The sequence below is a fragment of the Corvus cornix genome, chromosome 3, assembly GCF_000738735.6.
Source record: "Corvus cornix cornix isolate S_Up_H32 chromosome 3, ASM73873v5, whole genome shotgun sequence".
Taxonomy (NCBI): Eukaryota; Metazoa; Chordata; class Aves; order Passeriformes; family Corvidae; genus Corvus; species Corvus cornix.
Genome location: NC_047056.1, coordinates 86,229,476 through 86,241,638, shown reverse-complemented (window position 1 = coordinate 86,241,638; position 12,163 = coordinate 86,229,476). Strand labels below are relative to the sequence as shown.

At 35.4% G+C, this 12,163-nt stretch overlaps 1 protein-coding gene across 11 annotated transcripts in view; it reads left to right on the top strand.

Annotated features, from left to right (window-relative positions):
• Positions 1-12,163, top strand: part of ADGRB3 (adhesion G protein-coupled receptor B3) — a 448,905-nt gene that overhangs the window by 260,261 nt on the left and 176,481 nt on the right. For all 11 annotated transcript variants that reach the window (XM_010405738.3, XM_010405732.3, XM_010405697.3 and 8 more), the window contains one exon: positions 7,270-7,372. In XM_010405738.3, the coding sequence (XP_010404040.1) occupies positions 7,270-7,372 (103 nt within the window). The remainder of the gene's footprint in view (positions 1-7,269; positions 7,373-12,163) is intronic.

The window sequence follows — 12,163 nt, the reverse complement described above, 5'->3', positions numbered from 1 at the left end:
ATGCCTTACTAGATTTTCCCTAGAAACAATACTATTGTTTTTAAAATTATTCCCAAGTAGCAGGAATAAGGGCAGAACAGGGACATAAAAGTATAGCAGTGTAAATGCTATGGATTATAAGTGCTTTTTGGTTCCCAAATATTTTGCTTTTGTCTGTTCTGCTTTCAGCTGGTTACTGATTTGCACTGCTAATTTAACCACTTCTCTGTACAGTTCAGTTCATAGATAGGTTTTGTGACTTATTTTACCAAAATGGTCTAATAATCTATGTATATCTATTCAAAAATGAAGTCTTTAGAAATTCAAATACAAAGGTATCCTACTTTGCCTCTGAATTTGTTCAATATTCTTTGAATCTAATTCTCAGGTGCCTGTAAAAAGGAACCTAGCACTATTACTCTCTTATGTATGTGAATGAGGAGTAAAAGTAATTATTAATCTGTGATATAAAAATATAACGCATATTCCTCTAGTGTCTTCTTTGTTTGGAATATAGCACTTTGCATTTCCTTAATGAAATACTTTTCTTATTATGAAGCTATACTGAAACTTTTAAGCTTACATCTCTTACCTCACCAGGAAGTGTATCATGCAGGATTTCTTTTCCCATGGCAATCATATTTAAAATATGATCGCATGGGCTTAAAATAGTATCTCAGAAAAGTCACCATTTCAAACTGCTTTCATAGAATTATAGTGTCATTGAAAGGTCTGCCTCCAAATATCATCTAATTCTAACTTCCCTCCATGGGCAGGGACACTTTCCACTAGACCAGGCTGCTCACAGCTCCATCCAGCCTGACCCTGAACACTTGTAATGACAGGACATCCACAGCTTCTCTGAGCAACCTGTTCCAGTGTCTCAACACCCTCATTAAAAATTTTTTCTTCCTTATGTCTAATCTAAATTTATCATGTTTCAATTTAAAACCTTTGTGCCTTGCCCTGTCACTACAGGTATTGGTAAAAAGTCTCAGTCTTTATCTTAGTGTCCCTTTAAGAATCGAAAGCCTGCAATAAGGTCTTCATGGAGCTTTCTGTTCTCCAGGATGAACAACCCCAACCCTCTGAACCTTTCTTCATAGGAGAGATGTTCCAGCCCTCTGATCATTTTAATGGCCCTACCCTGGACCTCTTTCATGCCTTTCTTGTGCTGGGAATTCCACAGATGGACATAGCACTCTTAAGTGGTGTTTCACAAGAGCAGAGCAGAGGGGCAGAATCACCTCCTTCTCCCTGCTGGCTGTGCATCTTTTGATGCAGCCCAGCATCAGGGTACAATTGACTTTCTGGGCTGCAAGCCTGCATTGCCAGCTCATGTTCAACATTTCATCTACCAGTGTCCTCCAATATTTCTTGATAGGCTGCTCTCAATCCTTCTATCCTCTAGACTGTATTGATACCAGGGATTGCTTCAACCCAGATGCAGGACCTTTCAATCAGCTTTGTTGAACTTCCTGAGTTTTTCAAGGACCTGGCTCTCAAGCCTGTGAAGGTCCCTCTCGATGGCATCACTTCCCTCCAGCGTGTCATTTCTGATGACACTGTGGTGTCATCAGAAAACCTGCTGAAGGTGCCCTCAATCCTTTTGTTCGTGTCATTGATGAAGATACTCAATACTATTGAATGCATTTTGACACCTTCAGATATTTTAATGTTCATTCAGATAGAGTACCAGCAAAACCTTTGATACTGTCTTCCATGGCATTCTCCTGGAGAAACTGGCAGCCCATGGCTTGGACAGATACTCTTTTCACTAGGTAATAAACTAGCTTGGATGAACAGGCCCAGACTGGTCATGAATGGTACTACATCAGGTTGGCAAACAGTCTCTAGTGGGGTTGCCCAAGGCTCAGTATTGGGGCCAGCCCTGTTTAATGTCTTCATTTATGATCTGGATGAGGGGATCAAGTGAACCCTCAGTAAGTTCGCAGATGATACTAAGCTGAATAGGAGTGTTGATCTGCGGAGGCCAGGAAGGCTCTGCAGAGGGATCTGGAAAGGCTGGTTCAGTGGGCAGAGGCCGGTGGTGTGAGGTTCAACAAGATAAAGTGCTGGGTTCTGCACTTGGGTCACAACAACCCCATGCAGCATTACAGTCTGGGAGAAGAGTGGCTGGAAACCTGCCTGGTGGAAAGGGACCTGGCAGTGTTGGTTGACAGCAGCTGAACATGAGCCAATGGCATCCTGACCTGTATCAGCAATTGTGTGGCCAGCAGGACCAGGGCAGTAATTGTCTGGTTGTACTCTGACTCGCTCCCTGATGAGGCCACATCTCAAATCCTGTGTTCAGTTCTTGGCCCCTCACTGTGAAAAGGACATTCAGGTGCTGGAGAATGTCCAGAGAAGGGCAATGGAGCTGGTGAAGGGTCTGAAGCAAAAGTCCCATAAAGAGAGGCTGAGGGAGCTGGGGTTATTTAGCCTGGAGAAAAGGAGGCTCAGGGGGGACCTTTTCACTCTCTACAACTCCCTGAAAGGAGTTTGTAGCCAGGTAGTGGTTGGGCTCTCCTCCTAGACAACAAACAACAGGACAAGAGGAAAAGGCCTCAAGCTCTGCCATGGGAGGTTCAGGTTGGATATCAGGAAGAATTTTTCACTGAAAGGGTGGTTAAGCACTGGAATGGGCTTCCCAGGGAGGTGTTGGAGTCCCTATTCCTGGAGGTGTTCAAGAAATTACTGGACATGGCACTTAGTGCTATGGTCTAGTTGACAAGGTGGTGACCAATAGAAGGTTGGATTTGATGATCTTAGATGTCTTTTCCAGCCTAGGTGGTTCTGTGATTCTGTAATTTGAAATTGGAAAAAAAGCTGCAACTGTGGTTAGTGCTGAATTTGTTATTACTCTGTGGAAATTAGAACTGACATGCAGGTTTTAAAGTGATCTTTATTATGGTCTGTTTTATTGTTTTGAACTTGTTCAGGTACATGAATGAAGGTTTCTATACATCCCACTGCATTTGGAAAAGGTTTATTGTTGTTTGCTTGCATTTTGCAATGAAAAAATATCATCTTACATGTGCTAATATTAATTACTGGTTGTACTAATATTGCTTAACTGTAATAAATATTATCATAATAACCACATTAGTGCTGAAAATAATGAAATGCGTCACTGCATTACTGTTGTCTATGGAGCAAACACTGTAGGATGAGAAGGAATGTAACATCATCTATTTTTTATATGATGCCTAGAAGTGCACAACACAGGAATTAAAAAACCATTCTGGATAAGTATTTTATGTGATGCTTTTTCTAAGTATAATGACAGTTAAATATATATCAAGGGTGGGAAGGAAGAACAAAAATTAAACCAAGGTAAAATAAGTAAAACATGGTTGAGTTTGAAGGCCATCATTTACACCTTAAAAACCTGATAATAAAGGTGATTTCTACCAGCTGCATTTAGATATCTAGAAAGGTTTACCAGTTCCCATGTGATTGCATTTCCTGGCTTTACAGGAGTTAGGGTGTGAATAAAGAAAGTATTTGGTTGTAGTTTCCAGAAGAATAAAGGTGACATGCACTCCAATACATTCCTTATTTTTATCACTAGAAGGTATGCAAACTTCTGCATCATCACAAGGAACTGCTTTAAAAAAAATAAATAAACAAAAAAAAATTTTAAATCTCAGTATATCTTTAGGGAAAGTCTTCCAAAATACCTAACCACAGAATCCCCATCTGGTACATCACAGGTGTTCTGTGAGTAAAATGAGGATTTCGTTATCTAGGACAGCCAAAATCAGCTGCATTTTACCATACGTGTTTGATTTTTCTTGGTTTTACTAGCATAGTATCTATTAAAAGTGAACACAGTGTGAGATGGGAACTTGCAACTGCATTAATATAGAAGTTTCTGGACTTGTGTTTAATCCTACTGGTACATGTACATTCAGAGAATTTTGCAATGAGTGTTTAAATGAACATTTAGGGAAACAAAAACTTCCTCATAAAACTAGAAGAATTTTTTTTCCATGCACAAGTAAATAAACTTCCTCTGATTCCTAATATACTTTGCTGCATTGCACTGTTCTTGTATTGTCTTATGGATTTGTTAATAGCAGATACTGAAATATCGAATATTTTCAGAACTCTAGACTATTATTTCCAAAGTTCTTGTGCCCCTGAGCACACTTATGTTATTGTTAAGTTCACAGAAAATTGATTCTCAGTACAATACTCCTCTAAAAGATATTATATATAATTTCTCTCTTGAGCACTTTGAAGGAATACATTGCATATTGCCATAATGTAAGACAGTTTTTAACTTTAAGAAATAAGAACAAATAAAGAATCAATGATTTTGCTATATCAAGCTTTTTTTCCCATCACTTAAACAGCCACCATAAATTTCCTGCTCAAATTTTCTTCACTGAAATGTTCTCTTCCCCCATTTGAAACATCATTCCTAACCCCGACCTTCAGGTGCTGTACAACCAAAAAGGCCCTTAAATTTCCTCAGGTCAGCTTTGTTAGACCAAGGATGTACCTCAGTCAGGCTTTTATTGCATCACATTACAGCTTTAGCTTTTTTAGTTTTTCTGTAATGTATACAACTTTTACACATTTATAACTTCGATCTTACTGTCTTGCAATAGCAACATGCTTTATTCATAAGTTCATTTTTCTTGAGTAACATGGATTCATTCTAAAAAGAAAAGAAAACATGAATTTCATACTACATAGGATCAATATGATTTCCCTTATATAAAAGAATACCCTCAAAATTTATACCCTGGTAGGAAAACAGCTTAATAAAATAGCTCTATTTTATTAATATCATTATTAACTCAGATCAGAAAAAAGCTCTAGGGCAGCAGCTCTGAAAGCATTTCTTGAGCTTTAACTCCATCAAACATTGCTATCTTGAATCTTCAAGGACTTATCCATAGTTTCCAAGAAATTGAATAGATTGTTTTTGAATAATTTATTTCAAAACTTAACCCTGATGAGCATCTTTCTGGACAGTCAGCAGAGCACCATCCTCTACAACTTCATTTCTCATTACAGTTGAATTTTCGATTCTTTTTGATGAAGGAGAAGGAGCTAATGGTGAAGTCACTCTCCACCATAAAAAAGCTGTAAGGTAATGCATTTGCCCAGGAAGTGTGAGATAGATCATTCCCATTCTATGCCATTCGCAACATGAGAGGGACTGAAACTGTCCGAGGACATTTTGTAAAAGCTGATTACTTAAATTCCTGGATAAGTGTTCTCAGAACTAGGCTGCTGTTTTAAAAAAATATCTTCAACAGAGATAGCAGTGGTTTTGAGATTTTTTCAAGTTTTTGAAAATTTTTCAACTACAAATCTCTGAGCTTTAATTTAGAGACATCTTAATATGCTATGTGAGTTTAGAATATGCTTTAGAATATACTTACCAGATTGTATTCTTCTAGGGACTGTCCAAGCAGTTAAATATGAAATATGCACATAGGCATTGAGCCCAGACAGGACAGTGACGAGGGATACAGTTTTCATTTCACAGTGATATAGGCAGTTTTATTTATTTTCTTGTGAAGCAGTCTGCTAGGGGTTCTTGAAAATGTAAGTAGATTGATAGAGTTTTAATGAGACTGAGGTTAAATGGATGTGCTGAAGTTACAAACTAGACACTTAGATGTTCTTTCAGATCTCACCCTAGAACTGTCAGAACTGCACTAAAATGAGATACACCAAGGAAAACTTTCTTGATCACGAAGACTGACTGTAGAAGAGTACTGAAGTAGCAGTATTTACAATAGTTTGCATGAATTTCCAAAATTGAAATAATCTCTTAGTAGATAGTAAGCACCATTTTCACTTGTCATTATATGTTAGAGAAATCAGGTTTTTATTTATTTGGAGTTTTATTTGGTTTGGGGGGTTTGGGTTTTGGGGTTTTTTTATAATTATAGATATTCAGCTACTGTAATTCTACAGAATGCACTGAAAATTTGCTAAACATTAAATGTTAGCCTGACTGATACATTTTTGTCAATAATATGTGAGACTTCAAAGTGTAACCAAAGGGAAGAAATAGGAATTAAGTAAAACAGAAAGTCAGTTCCGTTATATTTTCATTATATGATTTGGCTGAGCAAAATTGGACTAGAACTCATACCTTGCCCCAGAAGAACAATTTCATTCCTTGTGCTGAATGAAATGCCTGCTGAGCTAAGTTTCTATTACTGTAGCCATGGCAATTCCTGTTTCAATGATCCAGCAAAATGGAATTCTCTCCTAAATACAAACTCCCTAGAGAAAATAAGCAATTAAACAACAACAGCAGCAAAAGAATAATGTCTATTATAATTACATCCAAACTGCCTAGTTTTGTCTTTGTTAACATCCACCTGTGAATATGCCTTTCTGTGATGTGCGGAAAGAAGCATTACATACAAAGTAATACCATAATGATCACCGGAAGCAGTCAGGCTGATAACTGATGGTCATTCTAAACCTGACAGGGTCATAAGAAGCAAAGGATCTCATACATGAACATCATGTCAACATGTCTTTATGCCTGTATTAGCATAATCTTGGCATTACTAGCTCTGTCCTAGAAAGGTTGCTATGATACATAGCGATCCACATTTTACATGAAAAGAGAAATTGATGATGAATTAGAAAAATGGACAGAAAGTTATTATTTTGCATAACCCAGTATAATAATGTAAGACCAAATCTAATCTTCCATATGAGAAAAAATTCATTGGCTTGGCAGGATTTCAGTCAGGGCACAATTGTGGTTTAAATTCTAAAAAGTATTTAGCTGATGAAGTTGCCCATTCATATACCAAATACAATTTTTTTAGAATTGGGAACAGGTATGCTTTTTTCATGAGCACAGAATCAACAGAACTGTACAGTCTCCCATTGTACTTACCCACCTTCACAATCTTACAGTTAACAGTCAGAAAAAAACCCAACACAGCACTGTGGAAGAAAAATGACTGTATTTTATAAAACATACCTAGTGGGTCTATGTTGAAAGAAGTAGATGAGATACACTGAAACATGCACAGAATGTTTATGTCATCAATACATTCTTTTAATTAATAAATTGTACTTTAAGGAATTACTTCTGTGCCATTGGTGCTTTTCAGTCTTCAATGCATTGAGTACAGTTGAAATAAGTGTTTTCACCACTTCCAAACAAATTATTTTCTCCCTTAATATTTGTCGACTAAGTCACAGAAAATACTCCATTACATCTTTAAATGTAGTATTAAAAGTCTCATTTAACCTTATAAAAACTTAAATTTTCCATTTTTACATTTTTTGCAGGAATTTTACAGTTGTTAACTCAAAAATCATTGTTGTTACTATACGACCTGAGCCTAAAACTACAGATTCTTTCCTGGAGATAGAACTGGCTCATCTGTCTAATGTAAGTACAAGGGTAGTTGATATGCTTTTACAAGAATATTTGCCAAATCATATGAGAGAAAAGAAGTGGTGTTGTTTTAAATATCAGGTTATAAAATGCAGTTTAACTTCTAAAATTTAATCCCAGGAACAGTGTAACAATCTTTGAAAGGAATGTGTACTTGATCAGGCATGTGTATAAACAAAACAAAATTAATTGTTGTTTTGTGAATGTTGAGGTTTTTTATTAAACAGCAATTTCTGTTGAAGAGTTTCCATTAAATGCTTTCATGGTTACAATTGAAAATGTATCATTGTACTGACTGCTTAACCTTTTGCTCCCTGCATATTTCATAGAGCTACAATAGTTCTTCAGGCCCTTTCTTCTTTTCTTTGATTATTTTATAGAAGCCGGTTTTTACTTAACCCATCGTAGCAGACTACAAAAATGCTCTGGTTCCAATTTAGCTTACAGTCCTAATAAATGTTTGAGATTTTTTGTCATTTAAATTCTATATTTCTCAGGCTTTAATCTCACATTAAAAATGTTTTAAATGTGAAAAAAAAAAAAGGACTTTCTTTCCAAATATATGAAAAATATTTAGACTTTTTCTTTCTGTTTTCAGCGGTCTCCCAGCACTCACAAGGAAAATAAAATCTATCTTTTGTGGAAAATTTTCGTCATATACAATATTGGGAAAATAACATTAAGTGACAAGCATGGGAGTAATTTATGTGAAGGCACAACTTATAAACTCTCTCTGTTTATGTTACTAAGAGCTAGAGTTTGCTTTGAATAAAGTCATAAAGAGTCAGTTAGAAGAGACAGTTACTGGAACTTTTGAAAATAGTATTGTTATACAAAAATCTTTAAAGCTGTAATTTTTAAGTTATAAACAGTTACTCAAGTGGTCATATAGATACAATTCAGCTAGAGAAGTTCCAAATATTTCAGTCAGTAGCAAAATTGAATTAGTGACTCTGGGCAAAAGTATGAAGAAAACTTTTTGAACTCTAGATCTTTAAATTACATTTTACTCAAGGTTAGAAGAAACTGTTTTGACATTAATGGGCATTATGATCAGCCATTCAGTTCTCAGAAAAATGCCAATGCAAAGAACACCTCAGTGAAAGTTCGGCAGAAAAAAAGGAACAGAGGAACATAAACTGAGCTGATTCCTTACTTTTCAATAACATTGAAAGTGTATTGATGAAGAATTGTGTCGATTTGGGGTTTTATGGTTCTCTGTTTCTGTTTATTTTTAAGATGGTTTATGACATGTAGATTTCATTTTCTGTTTTGTTTTATTTTCTTTCAAACCTAAATTACATTGTATATATTAGGAGAAAATATCAGTCTTCAACATAACTTTTGTTTCTGTCAGATATTTCACTTAAAATATTACGATATATTTGCTGAAGTAAACACAAATTAATCCTATATATCAGGGGAAGAACCAATCAGCTTTGCAATAGAATACTTGTTTTGGTCTTACTAAGATCATTAGTAGGAAGAATTTATGGTAATTTTCAATACTATATTTTATAATCTAGTATTTTAACAATGATTGGGGGGTTACTTACAGAAATTGCAGAATATAACATTTATATTTTGAAATTGAAATCACTACTTGAAAAAGTAGCAGGTAAGAGGGCCCATGGGGTAGCAGGTAAGAAAATGATTCTCATTAATTTGGTCACATGCAAGAAAACAAATTTAAAAATTATATAAGAAAATAATACTGGTAAGCAATGTATTAGCATTGAAAATATTTCTAGACCAAACACAAGCTATTAAAACAAGCACAACACAGGCAAGACTAGACTAATAAAAGGTTGAACTGCTAAACCCAGAAGCTGAAATTCTACAAAATTATTAGAGAGGGAATTTTTTTTCATCTTTTTTTAATCCGTCCTTTTGATTAATTTACAGAGCAAGTTTTTTGCCAAGTTTGAAAATCTTGAAAATTAAACTTCATTGTTACAAAAGATCAGATCATATCTTGACAAAGCAGAAAGGTAATAACCTTGCCAATACATATCAGAGCATTTCTTTTCTTTTTTGGTTCAGTTTTTGTCCTATAATATAATCCAGAAAAGCATCAAGTGCTTGGATCAAATTTTCATCCCTTAAACTTACATACATTCTCCATTTATGTAGGATCTCAATCCACCTGAGTATACAAGTTGGATTGGCAGATACAATGACAATATCTTGCTCCGGAAAATCCATTAATACAAATCAGTTATATAATTTTAATATCTTTAAACATTTGATCATTTGTGTTCAAGACATAGCCTTCATCATGGAACTTTGGCTTAAAGAAATAAGGCTGTAGATGCACAGAAATAATATTTTGTAAGTTTGAGCATTCAGTTAAACAGAATCTAATTCTAATCTTCTTTGCTATAATTTTCTCACCTGAAAATAAGGATTTATTCTATTATAATATATTACCATAGGACAGGCTTTATGTACATACAACAAGATAAAATCATTGCTAATATATCTTTAATATTTGATAACGGCTCATTGATTAAACATTATGTCAGCTAAATAGATTAATTATTAAACAGAAAATAAAATATATTCTCTTTCGTCTGATTTTTTTTAATGTTTCTGTTATATTTGTTCTTTTCAAACCTTTGTTCTTGAAAATGCTGTTCATTTATTTAGAACAGTTTGTTTGCAAATTGATTTAATGATGATATTTTAAGCATTTTGTAGTATATAGCATTTTGCCTACTAGTATATAGGAGTATATCCACACATTTGTTCTTTTACCGCCTTATCTACTGACTAAATTAGGTAGATAAGAGATTATGAAAAAAAGATGGGCAAATGGATAGTTTAAAAAGAGTTAATATGGCTAATTAAAATCAGGCTTAAAACACCAATTTATTCAAAATTTGTAATAATTTCTTCATTTTATATCAAAACTATCCAGTTTATTAATAAAACTGGAGGATTATCTTTTGGAGGAAGTGTAAACCACGATTACGTGTGCTGTTTGAAATATATTGCGTGGTATTTGGATTTGTAGATAATTACAAATATAACAGAGAGCTGACCAGAGTGGAATGTGAGTTGCAATGCATCACTGCTCAGTTGGTTAGAGCATTGTGCTAATAAAAAATAGCACCAAGGTTGTGAGTTGAACCCCCGTATGGCCATTCACTGAAGAGTTGGGCTTGTTGATCCTTGTGGATCCCTTTCAGTTCAAAATATTCTGTGATCTGTGATTTAGAGAACATGATACTTGGTCTTATAAAGTGTGAACATGTAGATGAATATGGCCACGTTTTTCCAGTAGTTTGATTAAAGAGACACCAAAGCAATCTTTAAAAAAAATGCACAACTCAAACAGAATCCTGTTTGCTCTAGAGAGAATATGAACTCTCACCTTCTGACAGCACAGAAGTTTACTCCAGGGCCACTAGAATAAGGAGCCAGCAGTAGCACAGGACATGAAATGTTCAGTGAGACTGAAAACCTGGGCAACAAAACAGCTGGCACTGTGCTGGATGGCTGTCAAAGTTGCCAATCACATCTTGAAAGTTCAGTTTTATATGCCAGGGATACATACACATACATACACACATATGCCCATTTTTGAGATATCCAAGAAATGTGCTGTAGTGTATAAATCAATGCCACAGCAGTTGTAAACACTAATGAACACAGTAGCTGCTTCCTTAGCTGCAGCTGAGTAATTAGCTGGTAAGAGTACTGCCCTCACAGAGAGCCATGGCTATCGGAGACAGCTCTACAACAGCCCTGCAGCATTGCCAAGAGGTACCCCAGAGAGGCTGTGAAAAAGGTTAACAGATTAAAGGCAAAGAAGCAAATACAGAAACAAGCTCTTTGTGGTCCTTGCAGTGCTTGAAGGGTATTTGATCAGGTATCAAAAGAGGAAGAAGTTCTGAAAGGGCGCTGTGTCCTTGCAATCTGCCACTTCTGGTGGAACAAACTCTCACACAACACTTTCTTTAGGAGCAGGAGCAGTATTTATCCTGCTTCCCATGTTTCTGCTTAATCTCTCATTGGTGACTGCAGTGGCCAAACATACACTTTCTTTTCATTTGAATACATTTCAAAGAGAGCAAAGTGTGTGATCTGAGAGCAATTTTATCAGGCTTCAGTTTTCTGCAAAGGCTTTTATTTCCTTCTATTTTGTAGATTTCTTTATAATGGACATTTTTTCTGAAAGTGTTTTTTTATTAATTCTATTTGCACTCTGGGAATAGCAAGCATAAACTGTATGATGTCCACTGCTAGGAAAGACAAGTCTTAGATCTGAGAGATGCAAAGCCTTGTTATTATGCAGCTATAGGAGTACTTTTTTAATGTGCATGTAACTGTATCAGATTTCAAGTAGAACTTCACCCAGACTAATGATAAAAATTAATACTCTTATAAAATTACATTTTAAAGAGAATTTAATTCTGCACTGACATTCTTTTGTTCTTAATTTTTATCCTTCTACCTCTTCGTCCATCAATGTATCTGAAAGCTCCTGGCTAGTGATGCAGGGCCTGTTATCCACTGCTTTGTCCTGTGCTCTCTTCCCCTTCCTCTTCTTTATCTTATAAATACTTCAGGGGATGGAGCATCCTTTATTTATGTTTGTACAGTGCTATGTAAATATAAAGTTCCATAAGTATATGTTGGTTTTAAATATTTATACTCTACTCATAAAATTCAGTGCAGTCAGCAAAATACTAAAGTAGAGGTTCAAAATTTCCCTAAATGCCTCTCTCACAAGGACCTTTTTTATCTTTGACAAAGAGGTAGGTGGATTAATTTAAATAT